The sequence below is a fragment of the Arvicanthis niloticus genome, chromosome X (genome assembly GCF_011762505.2).
Source record: "Arvicanthis niloticus isolate mArvNil1 chromosome X, mArvNil1.pat.X, whole genome shotgun sequence".
NCBI lineage: Eukaryota > Metazoa > Chordata > Mammalia > Rodentia > Muridae > Arvicanthis > Arvicanthis niloticus.
This window is the reverse complement of record NC_047679.1, coordinates 15797570-15825465: the sequence shown is the minus strand read 5'-3', so window position 1 is coordinate 15825465 and position 27896 is coordinate 15797570. Positions and strand designations below refer to the sequence as shown.

At 37.7% G+C, this 27896-nt stretch overlaps 1 protein-coding gene across 4 annotated transcripts in view; it reads right to left on the bottom strand.

Moving 5' to 3' along the window:
* Wnk3 (WNK lysine deficient protein kinase 3) overlaps positions 1–27896 on the bottom strand; it is a 141746-nt gene that overhangs the window by 77744 nt on the left and 36106 nt on the right. For all 4 annotated transcript variants that reach the window (XM_034486339.2, XM_034486340.2, XM_076919054.1 and 1 more), the window contains exons 3-7: positions 23582–23754; positions 21232–21452; positions 19655–19812; positions 10960–11048; positions 603–822 (exon numbers count right to left, since the gene is read on the bottom strand). In XM_034486339.2, the coding sequence (XP_034342230.1) occupies positions 603–822; positions 10960–11048; positions 19655–19812; positions 21232–21452; positions 23582–23754 (861 nt within the window). The remainder of the gene's footprint in view (positions 1–602; positions 823–10959; positions 11049–19654; positions 19813–21231; positions 21453–23581; positions 23755–27896) is intronic.

Sequence of the window (27896 nt, the reverse complement as noted above, 5' to 3'; positions counted from 1 at the left end):
CAGAGGCCGATATCAGAATTCTTCCTCGATTGCTCTTCATCATATTTTTTGGGACAGGTTCTCTCGGTGGGCACCTCCTACTGTCTTCACCCACACAGAGCTAGGGTTACAGAGCTACACCACACTATCTTACACAGAAGCAAAGGAAAAACTTAGGTCCTCTTGTTTGCACAACAGGTAATTTATCAGCAGAACTATTTCCTCAACCCCCAATTATGTTGTACTATTGTTTATAGTGTGTGTATAAATTTAACCTATCTTGCTAATAAAAATACTTTACAATGGCATAACAATATAAATAAGGAAAACAGAAGCAGAATCTGGGAGACAGCTAAGTCAGCAAAGGGCTTGACATGCAAGCATTGGCACTTGGGTTTAGAACCCCAGCACCTATATTAAAAGCAGAGCAAAAGCACATACCTATAATCCCTGCACTGGGGAAGTAAAAATATATGCATGTGCAAGCATACCTGTACAAACATACAGTGAGAAAGAGCATGCACAGAAGAACATGAAAGGGAAGAAAGCAATGAGCAGTAGAAAAGAATTAATCAGTCAGGATACTATAATGTGTAAGGAAAACATTACTAAGATTTATTTACCATTTCATACGCTACTTCCTCAGGTGTATCTGCTTCTAAGTTGAAACTGAATTCAATAGCTTCATTGTCTTTATGTTTGCCTTTTAACTTCTTAGGATCTTCAACCCAAAGTCTTAGAGCCAGGGATGAGTTTGAGCAACCATCCTCCTCTGCTAACTCCACCCTCAGTCCAGTATCCTCAGCAAAGAATGCATGGTTTAGTAGGTCCTTGATAGACAACCTAGTAAACAAAATATATTTCTCATTACCAATTCTCCCAGTCATAAGATGCAATCCTTTAAACAGTAAAAGTTAACTGTATCAAAGTAAGAATCTCACATGTTCTATTAATCTATTAATGGTTTTATTATTAAAAAACTACACCTTTATTACTAGGAACACAAAAATGTCAACTTATATGAATACAGAATGATCTTAATTAGGTTATTAACCAGTAACATATCTTGATAAAAAAGTCTAACACACATGAAAATATACCTAGAGAGAATTGTTAGGTTAGATTTATTAGCTTCCCTTAAGCCACTGGCTTATATTATTAAGACTAAAGTAATATATTTTCAACAAAGGAAACTAAAAACATTTCCCAGATATATAAAGTCTAAGGTGAATTGAAAATGCACACTCTTTTTTATTGGATATTTTATTTACATTTCAGATGTTATCCCCTTTCTCCATTTCTCCCCCACCCAGGAACCTCCTATCCCATCCCCCCTCCTCCTGCTTCTATGAGGATGTGCCCCCACCCACCCTCCCACTCCCACCTCCCCACCCTCAAATTCCCCCACACTGGGCATCCAGCCTTCACAGGACCAAAGACCTCCTCTCCCACCTATGCCCAACAAGGCCATCCTCCCCTACATATATAGCTGGAGTCATGGGTCCCTCCCTATGTGCTCCCAGGCTGGTGGTTTAGACCCTGGGAGCTCTGGTTGGTTGGTATTGTTGCTCTCCTCATAGGACTGCAAACCCTTTCAGCTCCTTCAGTCTTTTCTCTCACTCCTCCATTGGGAACCCCATGATCAGTTGTCTTAAATAGACATTACTCAACAATTATCCAGTCAGAATGTGTATGTAATAGCTCATTCCTATATCACAGCAGTTTCCAGCTTGTGTTACATAGTGAGTTTCAAGACATTCTTGGCTATAGAATGAGACTCTGTTTCAAAAGACTTTTTTTTTTAAAGGCTATTTAATCAGGGTCTACTTCACTCTTTAGAAGAATGTCATAGGTGAAGCTAATGTGGTTTAATAAAGGACAGTAGTTTCTGTCTCCCTATGTAGGTAACCTTGGCTGACACTGAGCTTGCATTATCGACCAGGCTGGCCGTGAACACAAATAGATTAGCCTGCCTCTGCATCGCAAGTGTGGGAATTCAAGGGGGTGTCCTACCATGTTCTTACTCTCACTTTCTTCTCTTTCTTTTCTTCTTCTTTTTTTTTTTTTTAAAAAAAAATTCAAAACAGAGTCTCATCATATAGCTCAAGATAGCCTCCAAATGTCAACTCTTCTGCCATGGCCTCCTATGTGCTAGGATTACAAGCATGCCCAGGCATACTCAGCTCCAGGGGTTTACTAGAAGTACTGAACTCCAATTTTAGGCTATACTATACACATAATGGATACAACCCTAGCTTAATATCAAAGACTAACCATCTCTGAAGAGAGGCAAGAGAATATGGCTTCAAATGACTCTTGCAAGCTGGGGAAAGTAATTTTTCTTTCATGAACATTTAAGAAATGAACTTTGTAATTAATCTGTGTTTATCATGTCTACGTAGAGAGCCCCTGCTGTAAAATACATATGGATAGCACAGTGTTTGTAAAGTGAAGGATTTTGAAAGCTCTTTATTTTTAGCTTAAAAAAAAGATAAAAATACTTAACTAAGGCAGTATGATAAAACACGACTTACTTATTAGTTTTAAAACTAAAGTGAGATAACAATTTTTACTAAGTTTGTTAACTTAAAGTATTTTTTTATTTTTTTATATTTTATTTACATTTAAGATGCCATCCGCTTTCCACATTTCCCCTCTCTAGAACACCCCTGTCCCATGCCCCCCCCCCTTTCCTTTTTGCTTTTATACGATTTTTTTAAAATGTTAATCAAAGGATTTATAAGTTTGGTAATGCTCAATCAGAAGCATAACCCAATACCCAACCTAGATATAAAAACTATCTTTGACTGGTGGAGACATGTGAACATCTGCCTCCATGCCCCCTCTCTCTTTCTCTCATCACCTAGCTTCTCCTCTTCTTCATCTTCTCTCCTTGCTCCATCTCTTCCTCTCAGTACTCCTTCCCACTTAGCTCCTCTTACATATCACTCTTCCTGTTAAAGTAGAACTTTTCTCTCAAAATACAATTAGAGCATACTTATTCCTAATTGTACCAGTGAGGTACAAGATAGTCCTAATACCCAGTCCATCATTCTGTTGATGAACCAGTACCTCTGTCATCTCTTCTAACTAAAACACTTACTTTTGATCCTGGCTTTTTGGCTTTAGAATGAATGTCAGCTGAAAACCATCTACTCAGATCTTTTCTCTCAAAGTAAATAGCCAGGATTGGTTATGAGACTATAGGTCTTCAACCCCATCAGAAATCCAGAATGACTGAGTTAACTGAAGTTATGGGAAGCACTAAGCATAGCTTCTAAGACTTAGCCAATTTATAGAGACCACTGAACACCTGAAAAGCCCCTATACTACCAAACGTTGGAGCATCAAATCTTCAGCCTTCTGGCCCAGAATCATCTGACAGACCTTAGTGATGCAGGATTATTAAGGGCTGATTACTCTGTCTAGGCAGATATAATCAGTCGACTATTCTGCATGTGTGTCCTTTTCTGGACAGTAATTTGTCTGTAGATGGAGAGAGGCAATTCTTGCCTAGTGGCTGTCACCGCACAACTGGAGTATCTCCAAGGATGCTCAAATTCTTCTTAGAATCCACAACAGGAAGCTGTCAGGAGCAGACAGGTCTCTAATCAAAATGAACGTTAATATATAAATATATAAATATATAAATATTTGTAGCGTCAGTTCTATGGACTTCTGATGTACCATTTAAGAAATTATAACTTCATCTTGATAATAATTATACAGATTTCTACCAATAGGTTATGGCTATGCAATAAGTCCTAGCTAATCCCCCCTGTGCCAACAAAACCACTACTTTTCCCTAGAAAGACAGACCATTATTAACCATATTAGTCCCCAAGCTCAGGGAATAGGGGCACTGACTCTTCTTTAACTTCTTCAAGCTGATTAAGGGCATTGAGATTGTAGAAGAGGGGTGGGGGGAAGAGTAAGTTGATAAGCCTCTGATGCTGTGTCTTCACTGAATCCAGATGGAATTCCAGGACATCAGAGGTTTGGGCAGGTTTGCTCAGTATGCTTGATGAGTAGATACATCAAGGCTGTGTATTCTGCAATATACAATTCTCAGAACAAGTTTTAGTATCAAGAAAAAAAAATTCCCACCCCCAGGGGGCTGACTTTTTTTTTTAAAGATGTTGGTTCTGACGACTTTTTTTTTTCCGCTTGTTAAAATTGGTTGTAGTATTTACGTTTCAGATTTTATCCCCTTACCCTACTTCCTCCCACCACCCAGAAACCTCCTATCCCATCCCCCTCCTCATGCTTCTATGAGGCAGTGACCGCACCTCCCCCCCCTCACTATCCCCTCCCGGCCCTCACATTCCCCCCCCACACTCTGTGTTCATTTTTTTTATGGGACCAAGAATCTCCTATCCCACCCATGTCCGACAAGGCCATCTTCCCCTACATATACCTCTAGAGTCTTGTGTCCCTCCCTATGTGTTCCCAGGCTGGTGGTTTAGACCCTGGGGGGCTCTGGTTGTTTGGTATTGTTGCTTTCCACCTGGGGTCACTAACCCTTTCTGCTCCTTCAGTCCTCTCACTAAGTTCTCCATTGGGAAACCCCTGATCATATCAGTGGTTAACTGTGAGCATCGTCCTCTGAGTGTGTTAGTCTTTGGCAGACCTCTAAGGAGACAGCTATATCATGTTCCTCACATTATGCACTTCCAGCCATCCACAACAGTGTTTAGCTTAGGTGGCTATACATGGGGTGAATACCCAGGTGGAATGGTCTCCTGATGGTCCCTCCTTCAGTTTCTGTTCCATGTTTTGTTTCCCTATTTGCTCCCTTGAGCATTTTTGTTTCTCATTCTAAGTAGAACTGAGGCATCCCCTCTTGGTCTTCCTTCTTCATGAGCTTCATGTGGTCTGTGGGTTGAGTCTTCGCTAATCCAAGCTTTTGGGCTAACATCCATGGAGATATGTTTGTGTAACTATCTTCTTTTGGGGTTTTTGGAAGATTACTTTCTTTCTTTTTCTAGGTTGTAGTTTCCCTCCTTGTGTTGGAGTTTTCCACCAATTATTCTTTGAAGTGCTGGATTTGTGTTGAGATACTGTGTAAATTTGGATTTGTCATGGAATATTTTGGTTTCTCCATCAATAATGATTGAGAGTTTTGCTGGGTATAGTAGTCTGGGCTGGCATTTGTGTTCTCTTAGGGTCTGTATGATATCGGTCCAGGATCTTCTGGCTTTTATGGTCTCTGGTGAGAAGTCTGGTGTAATTCTTATAGGTCTGCCTTTATATGTTACTTTGCCTTTTTCCCTTACTGCTTTTAGTATTTTTTCTTTGTTTTGTACATTTGATGTTTTGACTATTATATGGCGGGAAGTATTTCTTTTCTGGTCTAAACTATTTGGAGTTCTGTAGGCTTCTTGTATATTTATGGACATCTCTTTCTTTAGGTTAGGGAAGTTTTCCTCTATAATTTTGTTGAGGATATTTACTGGTCCTTTAAGTTGGGAGTCTTCCCCCTCATCTATACCTATTATCCTTAGGTTTGGCCTTCTCATTGTGTCTTGGATTTCTTATATATTTTGGGTTAGTAGCTTTTTGTATTTTGCATTTTCTTTGACAGTTGTGTCAATGTTTTCCATGGTATCTTCTGCACATGAGATTCTCTCTTCCATCTCTTGTATTCTGTTGGTGATACTTGTGTCTATGACTCCTGATCTTTTTTTTAGGTTTTCTATCTCCAGGGTATTGTCCCTTTGTGATTTCTTTATTGTTTCTATTTCCATTTTTAGATCCTGCATGGTTCTGTTTAATTCCTTTTCCCATTTGGTTTAATTTTCTTGCAGTTCTTTAAGGGATTTTTGTGTTTCCTCTTTAAGGGTTTCTATCTGTCTACCAGTGCTCTCCTTAAGTTCTTTGAGAGTGTTATTTATGTCCTTCTTAAAGCCCTCTATCATCATCATGAGAAGTGATTTTAATTCTAATTCCTGCTTTTCTGCTGTGATGGGGTGTTCAGGGCTTGCTCTGATGGGGGAGCTGGGTTCTGATGATGCCATGTAACTTTGGTTTCTGTTCCTTACATTCTTGCTCTTGCCTTTTGCCATCTGGTTAACTCTAGTGCTGCCTGTACTTGCTGTCTGTGACTGAAGCCTGTCTTTCCAGTTATCTAGCTTGTGTCTGATCTCCTAGGGGTCCAGATGTCTCTGTGATCTTTTCCAGCTGCACTGATTACAGTGGTACCTCGAGGATGCCTCAGGATATGGTGCCTCCAAGGTAGTAGTCCAGCTAGGTGTCTGCTGTTCTGGGTGCAGTGTCTCCTCTAGAATATCTCAGGATATGTTGTCTGACGCTCTGAGTTCAGTTGTTCCTCTGTGGCTCTGGGTTGAGTGGACCTTCCAGTATGTCTCAGGTGGAATCCGGGGTCCACACAACAGCAGACCTGGCAGAGGTCTGATCCAGGCCTCAGATCTGAGAACTAGTTTCTAAGACACTGTCCAAGTTAGAGCGCCTGGGATCCCTGCTTCCTCTGGGTTCTTGGAGTTTGGGGGCAGAGCTGCCACCCAAGATCTGCTCAGTGCTCTGGCCCAGACCGGAAGGGACCAGTGTTCAGGGCGAGGAGTGACTTCCCAGGTCCTTGTGGGTTCCAGTTACTCCCTGTTTAGGGCAGGCCCTGCTGTCTGCTTACCTAAGATACTGCCTGAGTTCGAGCACCTGGGATCCCCGCTTCCTCTGGGTTCTTGGAGGTTGGGGGCAGAGCTGCCACCCAAGATCTGCTCAGTGCTCTGGCCCAGACCTGGAAGGAACCAGTGTTCAGAGCCGGGAGTGACTTCCTGGGTCCTTGTGGGTCCCAGTTACTCCCTGTTTAGGGCGGGCCCTGCTGTCTGCTTACCTAAGATACTGCCTGAGTTAGAGCGCCTGGGATCCCTGCTTCCTCTGGGTTCTTGGAGGTTCTACTTAAAGTATTTTTACTGAACAATAGCAGCAGAAGAAAATACCAATTAAGTATTTTATGTACAGACTTGATCATCTGAATCATTAAAATATTACCTATTTTGAGGAATGAGTGAATAAATTCAAGATGACATTAAATGTGGGTCTAGGTTTTAATCTTAGTATGATTTTGTAGTCTGTGCTTTTTCTAGTGCAGTAAAGATTACTTTTGAGTATTTTACTATTCTTTAATCCGATTGTACTTACAAGTAAGAATCAGAATCTAAAATAAAACTATGAATTCAACACAAAATATTTAGTGTTATTTATTACACTTTATGTAGAGGTCAGAGGAGAACTTATAAGAGTTGGTTCTCTCTTTCTACCATGCGGGCCCTGTTGTAGAAATTTTAATCCCAATCTCTGGTTTCTACCTTGCTTTAACCATTTAGTTCCCAGATAAAAGACACACAACTTTTATTATACAATAAGCCTTAATCAGCATTAGAGCTGGGCAAATACTACTCTCTATGCTATTAGAATCTACTTTCCTATTGATAACATCAAGTTATTACTTACTATGTTTCATCTGGGCTGCTCTTAACTCCAACTGACCAGCTCCCAGGGCCACATTTTCTTGTCTCCTGACCCATGAAGTCTTTCTTTCTTCTTCTCCTCCTCTTCTTCTTCCTCTTCCTCCTCACCTTCTTCTCTAACTAGGTCACTCCAAACCCACCTACCTCTAATCCCTCCAGTAATTGGCTGTAGCCAATTTTATTTAACCAATATTTTAAAGTCAAGGATCAAGGTTTGCACAACAAAAGCTTGTAAACATAAGAGACTTGCAGGCATAGACCTTCTGGTATAAAATTTAGCATTACAATACATAGTAACAGACCAAACCTTAACAATTCCCCTTTTTAGCCTAAATAAAAAGGCTCTTTCTCTTATAATAGTAAACAATATACCCTAGAAACAATTATTAAATTATTATGAAAATTATTAAGTAAAGGTTACATTAAAAAATCTAGTATGTTCATATTTGGTAACTCAGGAGAAAGTATTCCATTATCTAGCCTATCCTGGTGAGTTCAGAATTCTCTATCTAAGCCAATTTCTATCCTAACTTGTATTACACTCCTAAAATTATCTTCTTAGACCTATTAAATACTAAACTACTAGAGAGAGGACGCCACCATGAAAGAAGATTGATGATGAGCACATGGACAGGAGAAACAGCAAATATCTGGGGAACACCTCTAGGACGGTAGCCAGGCCAGCAGTTAGAAAGGTAGATTAGGAGTTAGGCCCCAGTAATTGTCAAAGGCAAATAAAATAACCATAGTCTGAGTCTCATTTATTTGTAAGCTAGTCAGGGGTAATCTTAAAGTGATTGTATTACAGGGTCCTGATATCAAACCCAGGTTCCCAGGCCTGGCAGCAAGTAGCTTTATCCACTGAGCCACCTCACTGGTGCTATACAATATTTTAAACTTTATTTTAAACAACATGTTTAGGACTGGGCATACACCTTTAATCCCAGCACTTGGAGATAGAGGCAGGTGGATCTGAGTTTGAGACCAGCATGGTGTACAGAGCAAGTTCCAGGATAGCTAGAGCTAATACTAAGAACCTACCTCAGAACAAATGAAAACATGTCTAGGGCATGTTTGGCAATGTAGCTCAGTGGTACAGCACTTGTCGAGCAAGTATGAGGCCTTAAAAACAATACTTATCATAAGATCCAACTATCTAAGTATAGGTATATAGTCAAAAAGTTTAGGAGAACAGAGTTAAGCATATGTCATACTCCAATATTCATATAACTCATAGTAATCAAAAGGAACTAAGGCTATACCTCAATGGCAGAGTGCCTGCCTAAAATGTATAAGGCCTTGGGTTTTATTTCTGGGACAGAAAAGAAAAAGAATACCCAATAGGTGAAATTAAATATTTATTAACACATGAATGTATAATGAAAATGTGGTGTAAATGTACAATGGATTACTCATTTTAAAAGAAACAAAATTCTGACACAAAAAAAAAAAGTCTACAATAAAAAAAAACTTTGAAAAGCCATACTAAAGGCAGACAGGGTGGGGTCGGGTGGGGTGGAGTGAGGTGGGGAGAGGGGTAAATAGCTAATGCATTTAATCCAAACACTGGGGAGGCAAAGGCAGGTAGAGTTCTGTGAGTTTGAAGCCAGTCTGGTATACAGAGTAAGTTCCAGGATAGCCAGGGAAACTCTGTCTCAGAAGAAACAAAAAGAAAATCCAAACTAGATGTAATAAGCCAAACATGAAATAATAAACATTCCACTTATATGAGGCACCTAGAATAAGCATATTCACGGAAATAGAAAGTAGAATAAAAAGTCATATAGAAAGACATCCTTCTACAGGGTGTCTAGTTAGGTACCACCCTGCCAGCACTGATCCACAGGCACTACCCATGCCACATCCAACCTGTCCACCTAGCCATATCCTCCACATCCTTCTCCTGGGTCTAGCAAGACACAGAACAAAAGGAAATACAGACAATATAAAAGATCAAGGCAACATTCACACACCCCCAACCTCACCAATTCTATAAAAATGTCTGCCAATGAAATTACCTAAATAAACACCAGGATACAGAATTCAAAATGATAATCATAGATTTCATTAAAGGATTATAGGAGTTAAAGACATACACACACACACAGACACACACATACACGTGTGCGCACGCACACGCTCAATGAAATTAAGGAGATTGGAATGATGCTCAAGAAAACAAAAACATAAGGCTGACAGAAATGACAAAAACAATCAAGGATTTGAAAACAAAATTCAATAAAGAAAAATACAAAAAAAAAAAGAGAGAGAGAAATACTGACAAGGACTCAAGTTAGCTAAACATAACCTGAACAAGGATGACATCAACAAACATGCAAATACAGAAGGGGGAAATTCCCAGAGACTCAACTTTAGACAAAGAACTACATGCCACTAAGAAACACTGAGAGTTGGAGAAGTACTCATCCCAGAGGAAAAGCCCTCCAATTGGTCATTCAATATCAAATGATTGGCTTTAAAAATATATACATATAAGTAACATTATACAGACTGAGCAGGTTGTAGTGATGCATTTAGACGTGTGTGTGTTCGTGTGTGTGTGTGTGTGTGTGTGTGTGTATTAACATGTAACAATATTTTTTTTTTAAAAAAAGAGGCCATGAATGAGAGGATTTGGGAAAAGGGAAAGGGAAAATGATATAGTATGATCTCAAAAATTATTTGTTTAAAAAAGAGAATAGAATAGAGATTATCAGGGTCTGGAAGGAAGAATTCTGAATTATTAGTGGTTACAGAGCTATAGTTTCAAATTAAGAAATATTTTGGGGGGCTGACAGTGGCAACGGATGTATAGCAAAATGAATATATTTAAAATATGTTTCTGAAAGATGCATACAAAAATGGCTAAAATGGGGCTTGGGAGATGGTTCAGTAGTTAAGAATATTTGCTGCTATTCTAGAGGACCCAGGTTTAGTTCCCAACACCCACAGTAGGCACCTCCCAACTGCATATGTCTCCAGATATAGGGGATGTGATAGCTCTTCTGACTTTTGCACATACCTACATACACATGGTACATATACATATAGCCAGACATACAAACACATACACATAAAAATATTTAAAAAGCATTCAAAAGATGAAATTGCCAAGTTAAATCAGTAATTAATTATACATAGATAAAAATAAAAGTAAAAGCCAATACTAAAAGAGTTATCTATATAAAAATACTCCTTGAATAAAAATATCCATATTACTTATACCATTATTGTTGGCACAAAGATAAAACCAAATATAATCTACCTGCTTACTCTAAAGTACTTATACAAGCAATTTGTTACCTGCTTTACATTTTAATTTTAAAAATTTATTTCACCTTACTATTAAGTTGATGGTGATGAAAGTCTGTCCCAACAAACACAAATATCAGTTCGAATTCAGCACATGATAGCAAGGTTTAAAATTTCAAATAGCATGCAGTAATATACATTACAGTATCCATCATTTATATAATGTTATAATTCCACCAACCTTTCAGATTTGTTTTGTCGAATACATCCTTCAATTATTTCTTTCACTTCAGGGTCTGTGACTTTATTGAAGCTGGCTGGTTTTATGCCCTGGGGAAAAATGTTACAAATTAAACAACTGAAAGCACAAATCAACATGACATTCATTAAACATTTTTTACCATAAAATAGCAAACTATTCTATGAGGTCATTATACATATAAATTTAACTTATAAATTTTTAAGCAGGGTCTTACTACATAGCCCTAGCTAGCTTTGAAGTCTTTATGTCCTCAGTTCTCAACATATGGGTCTCAACTCCTTTGGGGGTTGCATATCAGATATCCTGCATATCAGATATTTACATTATGACCTAACAGTAGCAAAATTACAGTTATGAAGTAGTAACTAAAATAATCTTATGGTTAAGGGGGTCACCACAACATGAAGAACTGTATTAAAGGGTCACGGCATTAGGAAGATTGAGAACCACTGCTCTATGTAGACCAAGCTGGCTGAAAACTCATAGAAATCTACTTGCCTCTGCCTTCCAAGTGCTGAGAATACAGGCTGGGGCCACCACACCTACCCAATTTCAATTGTTTAAAATTACATTTCATTACTGGTGGCGGAGGGAGGATCCTAGCACACATGTGGACGTCAGAGAATAACTTGCAGTAGAAAGATAATCACTTTCCATCATGTATTTTCCAGGGACTGAACTCAGGTTGTCAGGCTTGATGGAAAGCACCTTTACCAACTGAGCCATCTCACTAGTCCAGGTTTAACTTTTTAAAAAGAATTTTTATGACAACTCCATAAATAACTGAACATTTTAAGTAATCTATATTAATAACTGAGGTACATATAGGATAAAAATACTATTGTAATTAATGATATGAGGAATTCTCACAATTTAATATGAAATAATGGGGGGGGAACAAGATGCCGACCATGTGTGTGTATATGTGTGTGTGTGTCTATCATAGTCCTAATTAAGAAAAAATAATAGGACCTACAGAGATGGTTCAGTGGTTAAGAGCATTTGCTACTCTTCTAGAGGACCCAAGTTCAATTATTAGAATCCATACTGAGTAAATCACAACAACATGTTACTCCAGCTCCAGGGGAACTGATATCCTCTTCCAACCTCCAGGGATATTCATCAACACGTATGCAATCATTCATTTATAAACATATACATATAAATATTTTTAAAGAAGGAAATTTAATAATGGACCTGTAAGATTACTCAGCAGATTAAAGGTGCTTGCCACCATACCTGATGATCTGACTTCAACCTCTAGAACCCACAAAATGGTAGAAGGAAGATAACTGACTCCCACATGCTGTCATGTGACTTCCACATTCACATTATGACAAATATGCAACACCCAACAGGTAATAAATAAAATGGGGGGGAGGGGCAGTGAGAAGGCTTGATCTGAGTTCCAGTCAATGTGTCAAGAGAAAACTGACTCTTAAGAGCTATCTTTTAATCCCCATACTCAAGAATGTGACTGTGAGAAGCATGCACGCGCACACACACACACGCACACGCACACACACGCACACACGCGCACACGCGCGCACACACACACACACACACACACACACACACACGTATGTTTGTGCACACTTGTACTGGAACACATAAGATGAACGAAACACATTTTAAAAAGTAAAATGAAAAAAAGCTTTAAAAAGCTTTTATAAGCTTTTTTTTTAAAGCAAATATAGTAACTATTTTTGAATCAGAGGAAAAAGTAGGTTTATCAGCTAGCATGATTTAAGGCAGCATCTCACTTATGTGCGAAAGATGGGCTCAATTTCATGATCTTCTGTTTCAAATTCCCAAAAAGCTGGAACCACAGGCATGCTTTACCAGGCCAAGCAAAATAAATGTGGTTTAAGAAACTCTTGGAGCCCAGCATAATGGCCTAAGCCTGCAATTATACTACTGGAGAAGTGAAGGCAGAAGGATCAGAAGTCCAAAGTCATCTGGGGTACTTAAACAGAGTCAAAGAAAACTAAAATAATAGATTCTCTATTTCTAGTAGTCTGAATTTAATATATTTCAGTCTTTTAAAATGGCTAGAAGCCATAAACAAAGTACGTGTGTGTACATAGATACAATTGTATATGATAAAGTGTAAAAATATTTAAATAAATATGTAAAGCCTTTTTTCTATTTAAGCAATACTAATATACTGAAATAATTTCTTCTCAGGCTAATTATTAGGTATAGGATTCTAATAAGAAACAAACAAAATCTGGAAAGTTAAAACAACAACAAAAAAAGCTGTAGTTAAGATGGCAGCAGATCAGCTGCTCCTGTGTGAACCACTAACGGGTAAAAGTCAGAATAAAATAGACTCTATCCTAAAGAGAAAAGGAAACGAGGAACTTTAGAAAGTCACAAGGTATACTACTTGAAAAGTGCAGAGGAAAAACTGGAAAATATACAGAAAAGCCAAACTCCTCACAATTCCAGGAATGCTGATCTCTGACAAAAGGAAAAGAATCTGAAGGCTCCAGAAAGTGAGTCATGGGTCCTGGAGAAAAGACACTGGAAGCCCTACTCTTAAAATAAGTCCACAGCCTTCCCAAGTCTCAGGAACCAATTCAGAGGAGACAGTGATTCCTTCAGTGGAAGGGACAATGGTGACAAATTTCATTCCTGTCACACTATCTTGGAGGGCAGGGGTTGGGCTTCATCTTGTGGGGAACAGTTATTAGAAACTGACCTACACTAAGGGCCCCAAAATAGGGAAACAAAATTTAAGAGCGGGAGTCAGAATTTAATTTACCAGAGCCACAGGGCAAGAGAAAGTCCTAGGAAGCACTTGTAGAGAGCTGAAGGCCATGACCAACAAGCCAAAAAGGGCAGGTGGCAGGAGGCTTGGCTAACGAAGAGAAATGCATAGAAAAAGTAACCCTGCTCTCAGTTAAAGTAGCAGACTTCATCAACTGAGAATAACCCTAGAATCTGATAGCCTTGAGCCTTAGGTCAAAAGGCAGATCAATCTCCACAGCCATCTATCTGCTATTCATTTCCACAGATTTAAAAACCTCAGAGCCTCTACTGTAATACTTGAAATCCATGGTCTCATCCCCCCAGAAGGATGATTAATATTTAAAAAGTTTGGAAAGTATAAAGAAAGGTCTTTCACCTGTACACATTTTGACAGCAAAACATCACAAATAGTATATCTAAGATATATGAAGAAGTCCACAAACTAAACACTATCAAAAGACCTTTAAATCAAAAGATTAGCAAATGATCTGAATAGATAGTTCTCAAAAGTAGAAAGACAAAGAAACTGAAGATATGGCTCCACTGTTAAGAGCATTTGCTGTTCTCTAGAGGGCATGGTTTCAATTTTCATCCCTCACAACCATCTGTAACATCGTGGCTTACAACCATCTGTAACTCCAGATAAGTCAGCAGTTAAGAGTGTATACTACTCTTGCAGAGAACTCAAGTTCAGTTCCCAGCACTGATGCTGGGTGCAGCTCACAACTATCTATAACTCCAGCTTCAAGGGATACAATTCCTTCTACTGGCTTCCACAGTAACCTACACTCCTTTGCATAAAACTACACAGATATATGCAAAAAATAAAAAATAAAAAATAAAAAATAAAAAATAAAAAATAAAAATAAAAGCTGGAGAGAGAGAGTCCAGAAGAGAACTTGCAATTCTTTCAGAAAATTCAAATTTGGCTCCAACCACTAAAAGGACTCTACATCAACATACCACAGAAGTAACTATACAACTTTGTTTATTGCCACACTATTCACAATGTTCATCAACAGATGAATGAATAAAGAAAATGTGGCACACACATATACAATGGAATTTTGGGCAGCCCTAAAATAAAATGAGATCGTGACATTTTCAAAGAATGGCTATAAATGGAAACCACCATTTAAACAAAATAATACAGGCTTGGTAAGAAAATACTACATGGGTTTGCTCATATGTGGAACCTAGATTTAAGATTATATATGTATGTGTAGGTATGTATATAGGTGTGTTTATAGATGACAAAATTAGAAAGAGGATCATGAGATATGAAAGTATCTTTTTAAAAATTGAAGAGAGTAAACAGACAGCTTTTGTTGAAATCTACCAGCCTGAGTAGTCATAGACCTTGTATCTGATCCCTGTCAACCAGCAGTTGGATTAGATACTAAAACATTTCCACTTTCAACCTTATTTCCTACATGGCTTAGATAATCATGTTACTGTTAACTTTTGAAACTTGTGTCTCAAGCAGATAGGTTGCCTTCACACAAGATCTCTCTCAATAAGCACCACCACTCTGTACCCCAGATGGGATGAAATCTTGTACCCCATCCAGCTGCTGGCACTGCTCATTTTTATAAACTAAAAAAGGGGAACTGTGCCCTTCCCCCCAGCCTTGAACAGGCCTGAGACCTTGTTTACCACAACAGACCAAGTGACAGGATCTAGGTGGAGTTACCCACCTTGGCTGCCCAGAACACAGAAGCAGAACTGCCCCTGGGGTTGCCTTGAGACATCTCCGGCTGTGACCTGGAACGGATTAAGGATTATCCCACCCATCTGAAACCAGGAGGGGTTGTGGGTTGGGTCTTCCCCTTTAAATTGAGAGCTGAACATTAAAGCTTTGAGCCTTGATCAGAAAAAAATGAAGAGAGTAACAAACAGTATTTCTGTGTGGAAGTGTGGTCTACATAGAGTGTTCCACAATAGACAGGGCTACGGAGTAAGATGAGACCTTGTTTCAAAATAAGCAAACACATATAATAGGAAAACAGAAAAGGACTAATTGGTGGAACAAAGGAAACAGGCTACACAGGGCAGGGAGACATGGAGGATGGTCAGGGATAAAGGAAAAACACATGAGAATGAAGTTGACTGGTATATATGTAAATGAAGCCATGATGAAACCCATTATATTACATTGTAACCTAAAAAATAAATTTTGGGGGACATCAACATTTTAACATGGATAGAGACAGAGTTCAAAAATGCTATACCCTTCCCTGAGAAACTATAAGCAGTTAATGGTTGCTGGGGGATGAGGGAGTCATATTCCTCAGTGGTGTAGCCACTGTAAAGTTGCCCTTGCTCAAGTAAATAACACTCCACCCATGGTCATACAAGGAACCCAAGTTAAATTTGGTGATGTGCAAAAGAAAAAGACATGAAAGCAGGAGGGAATTCAGAAAGAGGTTTAGTCTGCAGTAAAGGGGGATATGGGAGAATAATTGGGTAGATAAGACCAAAATACACTAATATAAGTACAGCACTATGAAAGAATATAGGTATGGAATTATAAATCAACAAATAAAATTTTAGAAGAGAAGAAGCACAAATGCCCAATAAATACATGAGCTATGAAAGCAGAAGTGGGAATATTGGGAAAAGAAAGGTACAGTGGCGAAATCTAGAAAGGGTTAGGGAGAATGGGAGAGTAGGGGAGGGAAATCAACCAAAATGAAGTATGCATGAGAATGCCACAAAGGAACTTATTCTTTTGTAAGTTAATTTAAAAATAAAATAAGATTAAAGTAAAACAAACAATAAACAACAATTTCCTAAAGTTAGCCATAGATTAAGGCATCTCTCAACCCTCATCAGAGAAGCCTGTTTACAGTAGATGATGATCAACGCAGAGACCCACAACTTGCCTAGGTGTAGAGTACAAGAGACTAAGAGATTGTGGAATGTTCAGCCCTAAATGGGACTTCTATATACCATAGTCCCTCCTCATGAGGCTCAAGGATCCTTGAGAAAGAGGAGACAAAAAGGCCAAAGGCATCAGATGACTAAAAGAAAACAGTGTCTTCTGGACACAGCAAGGAAGCTACTCATACAAGTTCACAGTAGTTTTGACAGCATGCATGAGATCTGTGCAAGCCTAAGCCAGATTAAATCTCAGCAATGGAGAGGGGATTTGGACATAAAGTTTCACACCAGACAAGGAACTAATAGAAATTCTTAGTAGCTGATAGATCGGTTAGTTTTCTCTAACACTGTATGTAGCCTCTGATAAGTCCACCATCCAAGAATACTCAGGCAGCACAAATAGGCCTTAGGGTCAGGGCAAACACGACATAGATGGATGAACACAATATTGAGAAAGGAAAGGAGGATAGATCCAAGAAGAGTTGAGGGAGGGAAGATGAATATGATCAAAAATACACTGCATGATATTCTCAAAGAAGTAACTAAAACTAAGTAAAACAAAAGAAATGAAAACAAATGCTGGCAAGTATGTGGAAAAAGTGGAAACCTTATTGATTGCTTCGAGAAAGGTAATAAAAATGGGACAAGAAATTAGTCAGCCTGAATTCAACTCTCTGTTTTGGTTTTGTTGTTTGCTGCTCACATGTGTTAATTTTCTGCTTTTGTTCTTGAATGCTGTCTTTTTTGTTCAAAATAAAAGGAAGCGTAAGTTAGAATCCAAAATACAACCAAAGGTTGTTGACAATTTGTCAGAGCCAGATTGTGCTGACCAAGAGGAAGAGGAAGTCAAATTTTATGACGCTGAAATGCCCCCTCCCTATGTGCCTCCACCTCCAAGTGCTCCCCCAATGGAGATGGTGGTTATAGATCCCATGGTCATATTAGATACTAGTTTAGTTAGTTATAATAAAATGTTTTCAATGTTCAGATAGTAAATAGCTAAGAATAAACAATGTTTGCAATTTAGATATACTATAGTTGTTCAAAAACCTCAGAGATCCACAGACTATGGCATTAAAATTTTTTCATTATTAAAAGATCTTTTGACTATAAGACAGGTCTGCTCCAGGCAGTATCCCCATTCCACTTCAAAGATGATCATCATCATCATCAAGAACCTCCATATGGAATTGCTTCAATTGTGAAAAACTAACCACTGGGCAAAGAAAATGCCTATGCTTCAACTACAGACAAATCTGACCAGAAAGGACAAACAGACGTAGGAAAGTCTACTACCAAGCTCTGCCAAGACAGAGTAAACAAGTCTTTTATAATTCCTGCTTCGCAAAAAGTCTGTCAGATAGTCTAGGCCAGTAGGCTAAAGATGGATAATTAAATTGGGGACTGTCCAGGCAGTCAGCTGTCTCTGTCATTTCTATAAGTTTTGGAAGCTGTGTCCCTTCACTTCCTGTATACTCAGGTAATATTTATTCTTTCTCAGGTCTCTAATGGGATTGAAGACTAGATAGTGATAGTCTTAGTATAAGCTTAAATTGTTCAGGATTTAAGATGATATTATAGATCTAAGGAGATGTTTTTCAGATGGTAATACAAGTTAGGATAGAAAATGATTTAGAAACAGAACTCTAAACTCGCTAAAATGGGATAGATGGTAGAATACTTTATCTAAGTTGCCAAATATAAATGGACTGGAAATTATGAATGTAAACCTTACCTAATAGTTTTCATAATTGTTTCATTATTTTTATAATTATATTCATCTTATATTTGAAAGGAAAAGAACCTCTTATTGGACTAAAAAGGGGAATTGTAGAGAGAATATCTTATATATTGTATAGATGCATCTCTTGTAAATTAAAAAGCCTATAACCTATGGCTTAGACAGGCAATAGGAGGTTGGACATTGGGAGGAGAAAGGATTCTGGGATAGAGCCAGGTGAGGGAGATCTGCCTGGGAAGATGTAACAAAATGGATACATGTTACAGAATGTAGATTAAAATAATTTAGTTATTTTAATTATAATTCTAGTCAGAGAAGAGCCTAGCTATAAGGTATTTATAAACATTATTTTGAGTATGAGTCTTATTTCTGGGAGCATGGGGCTGGAAGAAAGAACCAGGACTAACTTCTATACTTATACTTCTTTTTTCTTAGTTTCAGAATTGAGTTTCGTAATGTAGCCCAGGCTAGCCTCAAACTTACAACCTGTTTTCCTGAGCCTCCCAAGTGCTAGGATTACAAGTGTGCACCACCATATCTTGCTAGTTATATCTTAATTTATATTATTCTCCTCCTAGAAATGTAAGCTCTCAGAGAGTAGCAAACACTTCTTGTCACTGTAGTCCTTGCAATTTCTAACATATAAAATTATTCATAACTGTGGATTCAAATGTTTTACCTGTAAAACTACATAGTGAAAGCTTTTTCATAATTGGACACTTAGAAGTATTATAGGCCTTCAAATTCTTCTAATCAGTCTTTATTATCCACCTTTAAAAATAAAGACCAATCAATCCAGACATAGTGGTGCACGCCTATAACTTGAGAGGCAGAGGCAGACAGATCTCTGAGTTAGAGTCTAGCTGAGTCTACATAGTAAGTTCCCAAACATCCAGGGAGAGGTTCATAGTGACGTAGTGAGACCCTATCTCAACAAAAAAACAAAAACAAAATTAAGACCAATCTACCATCTAAAATTTTACAATAATAAAGATATACTTTGTATGTTTTCTACAAAATAATGTAGAACATTTTATATGACCCCAATAGAATTCAAGTACATAAATAGAAACCTTTATAAATCTAAAGCTTTTCTAAATGCAACTGTTAAACTAACATTGTTATATAAAACTAAAACTAAACCATAATGGGTATAGTTATCTTTCCCACTAGATTCTTGTTTATATTGGTCAAGCAGTCTACCACTAAACCATACCCTTTGTCCCCTAAGTTAATTTTATCAATCTCAATATAAAGTGTCAAGTAATATTATACACACAATACAATTATACCTACACTGGTTACTTTACGGTATATTTGTGCTGCATTTTGGCACTCAGAATACGGATACTCCGAAGTAGCCATTTCCAACATACACATCCCAAAAGCATAAACATCTACAGATTCATCATAGTGTTCTTCATACATCTCTGGAGCCATAAATTCAGGAGTGCCTGCAAAATAACACCACAATCATATTTTTATTAAAAAGAAAAATACATTTATCAAATCTTTCTTTCCCATAAAAACTATCAGTCAATTTCTGCCCCCTCAAAGCAAATCTGTAAGTTAGGCCAGGTGTAGTGGTGTACACTTTTACTTCCAGCACTTGGGAAGCAGAGGTAGGTAAATCTCTTTTGAGTTGGAGGCCAGCCTGGTTTACAGACTGAGTTACAGGACAGCCTGCGCCGTGTAGAGAGAACCTTTCTAAAAAAAAAAAAAAAAAAAAAAAAAAAAATTAACAATCTGTACTAATGAAGTACAATTTAAAACATTCAATGTTAGGTTAAGACGTTTAAAATCCAACTTCAGATAAGCATGGTAGCTCATAATTGTAATCCTAGTACTTAAGGATAACCAGGAGGAAGGTCAGAATTTTAGGGTCATTCTCAGCTATACAGAATGCTCAAGGTCAGCCTGGTCTATATTGAAATCCTGTCTCAAGAAAAGGCCAGGCACTATGATGTAAGCCTTTGATGCCAGCACTTATGAGACAGAGGCAGGAGGATTTCCGAGTTTGAGGCCAGCCTAGTGTGCATAGCAAGTTCCAGGTCAACCAGAATTACATAATAGATAGGCCCTGTCTCAAAAAAAAAAAAAAAACAAAAAAAAAAAAAAAAAAAAACAAAGATAGCTAGATACAGATAAAATCTGATTTTATTTATAACTTTTAGTTCAAATTTGGTTAAATTAATTTAGTAAACTTTGCTTCTGAAGTCCTCAGAATCTTTCAACAATTCTTAATATATGGGACTGAAGAGATAGTTCAGTGGTTAAGAGCACTTTCTGCTCTTGTGGAAGACCTGAGTTCAGTTCCTAGTACCTACACGATGGCTCACAACTGACTGCAACTCCAGCTCTAAGGTCTCCAACACCATCTTCTGGCCTCTGTGGGCACGGCATGGAGGTACCACAAAGACATGCACACAGGTAAAACACTCATACATATAAAATAAAGATAAATGTAAAAAATAATAGTTCTTAACCTATTCTACAAAATATACATACTAGGATATATTAGAAATAGGTCAGTTTTCATAAAATTGCTCTTTTTTAAAGCAAATTAACAGTTGAGTGTGCTGGCTGGGTCTTAAAATCCAAATAAAGAGGAGCCAGACAAGGGAGGATTAAGAACTCAAGGTCATCTTTTACCACATAGTGAATTTGAGGATGTTTCAAGTTACACAAGACTCCATCTCAATAAAATTAGCATGCTAGTGAATATGTGCATATGTATGACATAAATAAAACCTTAAAAAACAGGCAGTGGCCAAAATTTTGCTCAAAAAAGCAGATGACGTATTATTTCTGTTCTAGTCCTATACAAGTGACAAATCAAATACACAGCAAGTAAATTGTAAAATACTAGTCACCAATGACACTCTTAGCAAATGATGTGCGCATTAAGGTTGCAAGTCCCAGATCACCAATCTTCACAGATCCAGTGGGTCCTGTGATGAAAATGTTGTCACATTTCAGATCCCGGTGAATTATAGGAGGTGTTCTTGTGTGTAAGAACTGCAATCCTTTTAAAATTTGCCTGCACCAGCTTCTTAAGACCTTTGGTTTCATGACTTTAAATCGTTTTAAGTACCTATACAAAGAAACAAAGTTCATATGTAAACAAACATTGCCAGATTATTCTACAAATATCAATATGAGTGAGATGTTCTGATTACTTATTTACTATGATTGCTACCCCTGAATAATTTTTAAGGTTTATTTTTTATTTTCATTTATGTATGTTAACGTGCACACATGTGCAAATGTCTGTGGGGGCTAGAAGGGGGCACTAGATCCCTGGAGCTAGAGTTACAGACAGTTGTAAACTACCCATTGTGGACACGGTGACTTGAACTCTGGTCCTCTGTAAGAGCAGCAGATGCTCTTAACTACTGAGTCATCTCTCTAGCCCTGGATTTATTTTCTATTGTCTGCTGTAGCAAAATAAACATCTATCAAAAGCCTCATTCCAATCTAATCTTTCAGTGACTTACAGGTCACTTAAGTTTACCATTCTGGCACATAGTCCCTCAAAGAAATGGTTTGACCTACTCTGAAAGATGTTCTACAAAGTTCAGCACTTTTAATTCAAAAGAAGAATCATACTAGAATGACTTTTCTGGAATAAAAGCACCATTTTCAAAAGAAAGTCCTTCTCTGCTTCTAAATAATTACTCAGCCACTGGAGAACTTGGCTACATAAAATTTGAGTGTAATATGCCAGGAAAAATATACATTTCACATTTAATTATTTACAACTGATTATACAGTCAATTTATACCAATAAAAATTGATTACAAACAAAAGAGTGTAATTATATGGTAGTTATTCCTTACTAGATGTGTACGCTTAGCAGAACCCTTAGCAAGTGATTATCTTTTAAAATGCAATCATATTCTCTCTATAATAATTTTCAACTCACAAATTCTACATCTCTAAAACATTACCTTTTATGGGGTGTTTTTAGAGTTATTTTTATGTGCATGCATATATATGTGCTAAATGAGTGCCATGTACTCACCAATGTCAGAAGAGGGCATTGGATTCCCTTGGAACTAGAGTTATTGATGGTTGTAAACCATCACATTGGTGCTAGTAGCCTCTGAAAGAGCAACAAGTGCTCTTTCATTTCTGAGCCAGCTCTATAACCCTCTTTTTTGTGTGTTTTTGAGGCATGATGTTTTATAGCTCAGGCTGACCCCAAACTCACAATGTAGCCAAGAATGACCCTGAAGTCTGGATCCTCCTATCTCTACTCCACCATCCAGTGCTGAGATTAAAGGTGGGTTCTACTGTTCCTAGTTTTATGTTGTTGGCCTCGGTACCTTCACGAAGATCTCTGGCCCGGACAGGTGCAAGGGTTCAGGCAAAGGGGATAGAGTGAGAGCAGGGAGGCGAAATTGCCTCCGTTTCCACTGTCACCACCCAGTTGCTCCAAGGTGTTGCACCCATCTCTCTGTGCTGAGTGGGGCCGGGCTAGGCTGGGCAGGGCTGAGCCAGCAAGGAGTGTGGAGAGGCTCCTGAAGGTGTTTCTGGAGAGCAGACTTCTTCTCAAGTGGTAGTGTTACAGCTCTTATGACAGAAGCTCTCAGATGACTAATTCTCACACACCTTTATTCCTTCTTATATACAGTTTTGGGGCGGGTCAGGGTCTTGCAGCAGGTACTTCCTATTGGCTTGGTCTGAGAGCTTCGAGATACCTTGTCTACAAGTGAGAGGGCCTGGGGCACTGTTCCTATTTGACTAGTAGCCACAGACCTCTCTGTGGGAAGGGCTGTGGAGGACTGTAGCTAAGTGAAAGGAGCCAGGGGCCCAGGAGCAAGGCCAAATTCGAGTTCAAAGCCTGCTCCACCAGGTACCCAGCTGCCTTTCACAGCCCACTGCCCCACATTATGTAGTACTGGAGATTGAACCCATAGCTTCATGCATGCTAGGCAAACATTTGACCAACTGAGCTTGATCTCCAAGTCCCCAAACATTAACTGTTCAGCACTACATATTCTAACAAACTTCATAAATATGCTGATATTTCAATCAATCTTTTGTTGTTGTAATTACTAGGAATGGAAGCCAAATCCTTGTACATACTAAGTAAGTGCTATTTCACTGAGCTATATAGTCCCAACCCTTCTACATACACTTAAGCCAAAGTTTATAAATAAATTTTATGACTCATTAAAATGATTTTCATCTCAAATGGTGCTATCAGAGTCAACTTACGTCTTTAAGGTTCCTGATGTCATTAGTTCAGTCACTAACACAATACATTTCTTTCCTTTCAATATGGACTCCCATGAATCATAAAATCGAACTATATTGGGATGCTGGAGGCCTTTCAACATCTCTGCTTCTTCTTTGAACCGTTGCTGCTCAGCTTTAGTTAATTTTCGGTCCTAAAGTAGAAGAACAAGTTCCAAGTTAAGACCACACTAATTTCCATGCACATATCTAATAATAGCTCAACTGACTGTTTTTACTGTATGCATATATGTCTTATACCTATCAATTTTTTCTCAATATCTATAGAATTACTGATATTCTTTCTTAACTAATTTGGTAATGCAACTATTGTTACATTTCACAGCTATGCTATGAACATAGCTATAAAACATCAATGTCTAAAGGGCTTTGGGGTATAGTTTGGTGGTAGAGTGCTTACATTATCTCAAAATGAATTTACAAAAAAGGAATAAAATAAATAATTGCAATATTTCCCTAAGAAATCGTGAAGTTTTCATGTTTGGAAATCTCTAAAATTCAGAACAAGAATAATCAAAAGGTAGTAAGACTTAGAACTTTTTCCAGTTTAATTTCTGAATTGTCAAAACTGGCCTAAGCTTCCAGGTAGAAATATTGGGCTACTAATGAAGGACCTTCAAATAGGCACCGAACCTCTAATCTGCTACATTATAATGCTAAAAGTCATAGGCACAATGTTTATAATATTCTAAAGGACTATGATCCTAAAATTCTGAAGTCAGACAAACTGTCAATTAAGAAAACTGCCTATATTTCTAGAAATGAAAACAGAGAAAACATCCATCCCACACAATTTTTCTGAAAATATTACTCAAAGGCTTTCTATAAAAAATGGTCCAAACTGTTATCACAGCCAAGAACCTATGACTAGAGAGGTCACTGGTACTAGAAGATAACCTACTAAGTGAACATAGTAGGAACCAACTCCTAAAGACTTACTGTTATACCCATAGATTAGTGCATCTCTCAACCCTCATCAGAGGAACATCTTTTAGCAGTAGATGGTGATTAACACAGAGACCCACAATGATAAACATGCAAACAACAAGAGACTACATAATGTTAAGCCCTAAATGGTACGTACATCTACATCACACCCTGTTCCTCTTATGGCTCAGGGATCATTGCAGAAGATGGCCAGAAAGGTTATAAGATGTGGTTGGTGAGTACAACAGTGTTTCTAAACTACAACAGGGAAGCTGCATATACGGATTCACAACACCTGTAGAGCTTAAGCCAGACAAAATTCCACCCATAGCCGAGGAACTTCTGGCAACTTTATTGACAAATAAATAAAATGATTCTATTATTTGTATTCCCATGAATAATCTATGAAAGAACAAAAATAAATATAAAATTGAACTACTAGTAGCTCAACAAAAATAGAAAGTAATAAAAATGTCAATATATATCAATTTCTCCATATGAGCCATTGACAGCAGCAGTTAGTACAGTGGGTATCTTAAGCTATCTCAGTATATATATTGAAGATATCAGATTATGGTTTTAATTTTAATTAACAATCAATCACCCAATTAAAATAATGATTTGGAGGGAAATTTAGATGATATAGCTCAGGTATTAAGCATTTCCCAAGCAAGAAATGATGAAATGAGGTCATGGGTTTGATCACTGGAATTAACAAAAACAAATGAACACGTTTCCCTAAATAATTTGTGTGTATGGATCAACACTACTGATTAGTTTTGTTTGTCTTTTGAGACATGGTCCCATTACATAAGCCAGGCTGGCCTGGGGCTGGAGAGATAGCTCAGTGGTTAAGAGCACTGATTGTTCTTCTAGAGGTCCTGAGTTCAATTCCCAGCAACCACATGGTGGTTCACAACCATCTGTAATGGGATCTGATACCCTCTTCTGGTGCATCTGAATACAGCTACAGTGTACTCATATAAATAAAATAAATAAATCTTTAAAAAAAAAAAAAAAGAAAAAAAAAGTTTAAAAAAAAAAAAAAAAGCCAGGCTGGTCTGGAACCCACAGAGATCTGCCTGTCTCAGTATCTGAGTACTGGAAGTAAAGGTATTTATTACTATGTCTGATGACATCATTCTTAAATTTTATCACTGTTAGAAAAAGGTGTGTTGGGCTGGAGAAATGGCTCAATGGTTAAGATCACTGGTTGCTCTGCCAGAGGTTCTAAAGTTCAATTCCCAGCAACCACATGGTGGCTCACAACCATCTGTAATGGGATCTGATGCCCTCTTCTAGTGTGTGTCTGAAGACAGCTGCAGTGTACTCATGTAAATAAAAAGTAAATAAATCTTTTTTTAAAAAAAAAAAGAAAAGAAAAGGGTGTGTTGTTCATTTTGTTTTCCCCTGAGATGAGGTCTCATGTAACCAGGATGACATTGAACAACTGAGCTCCTGCCTCCATGCCCTAACATGCTAAGATTACAACCAAACACTGCCATACTATGCTTTGTTTTTTGCCCTTTTAAATGGGGTTCTCTCTCTTGCCCAGGTCAGCCTCAAATTCATGGTCCTATTTACCTCAGCCTTCCAAGTAGCTAAGATTACAGGTCGTTCATAGATACTTAACAGGTTTATTTTTAAATAGATACCTACTTTTGTGTGTGTGTGTGTGTGTGTGTGTGTGTGTGTGTGTGTGCTTTTGCCTTTTTTTCCTTTGTTTTTCTTGAGAGGGTTTCTCTGTGTAGCTCTTGTTGCCCTGGAACTCACTCTGTAGACTGGACTGGCCTAAAATTCAGCGATCCACCTGCCCTCTTCTTCAGGAGCACTAGGATTAAATGCATGCACCATCGCAGCCAGCAAATACATACTTTACTAAGTTAAAGTATCCTGCTTTGAGTTTGCTTAGAAGTATTTTTGCTTTGTTTTAATCACAATAACAGAATCTTCCTTTTAGTTATATTTATTTGTGTCTTAATACTTGTATGTGTCACAGTACATGCAGAAGTCACAGGGTTTAATATTATAATGTTAAACTGGATATTTTTTCATGTATATTTGTTTGAACCGTTGGTCTATAGTTTTTTTTTTAATTTTTACATGTATCTATTTGTGTTTGAATGTGTAGCAGAGGGATGCCACAACATTCATGTAAAGATTAGAGGACAACCCTCTGCAGTCTGGTCTTTCCTTCCATCACCTGGTGTCCTGGGCATCAAAATCAGATCATCAGGCTTAGCAACAAACACCTTTCACCTATAAGCCATATCTCAAATATTAATTTTCTTACAAAGTCTTTATCTGCTTTTGGCATCACAAGTTGGACTCTGATTTGCTTTTTGCTTTGCTGGCTTGAGACAATCAATTCTCTGGAAATCTCAGTATAGGTTTATGCCTCTAGCCATCCTATATAAAAGAAGAATCAGAGACTCAAATTCTCCAGGAAGTTACTTATTACCAACGGGAAATGATAAGTAGATCTCTTTCTTATATTTGGACTGTTCTGTTTTCTACCGTTATTGATTTTGCTAAAATAGAAACAATATGTAAAAGGTGTTAACACTCATAACTATCTCATATGAGATTTTCATTAAACAGCTTTATCATCCTAGAGCTTAAAAGATTACTCTGTTTTAAATAGATTGTTTTAAATTAAGTGATTTCTACACACATACACTAGTTTTGCTTTTTAATTAAGAGTATCTACAGAATTCTATCTAATATCTTCTCAGCACCTACTAATACAATCATAGCTTATTGATAAGTTTCCTGGTACGGAATTATTCTTAGCTTCCTTTTTTTCTCCTACTCTTATGTTGCTGGAGATATTAAACATATGGTCTCATCCATGCTTAGGTTGTATACTATCACTAAGCTATACTCCCCATTTTATTTTTAATTCCTAAAACAGCAGAAAACTATGTTTGATGTACTCGTGAATTGTATTTGTTAAAATTTTACCAAAGAATTTAACTACTGTAACTGCTGTATTCATATATGACAACATCTTTCTGTTTCTTATGCAATATAAGGACTTAATATTAAGATTATATAGGGTTATAAAATTATTGTGATTATTGTTGGGTTTTTTTAGACAGAGTCTCTTTATACAGTCCAAGTTGGCCTGAAACTCAAAGTACCCCTGCCTCTGCTTCCTAAGTGTTAGGATTATAGGTAATGTACCACCTATCGCCACATCCAGTTCAGGCTTCATGAACTAGGTTTAACAGTTTAACACTGAAATGTCGTGTCATTTAAATTTCACTATGATTTCATGTCTAATGTGAAGAGCACTGGATGCTTTTCCAGAGGACCCGAGTTCAATTCCCAGCACCCACAAGGAAGC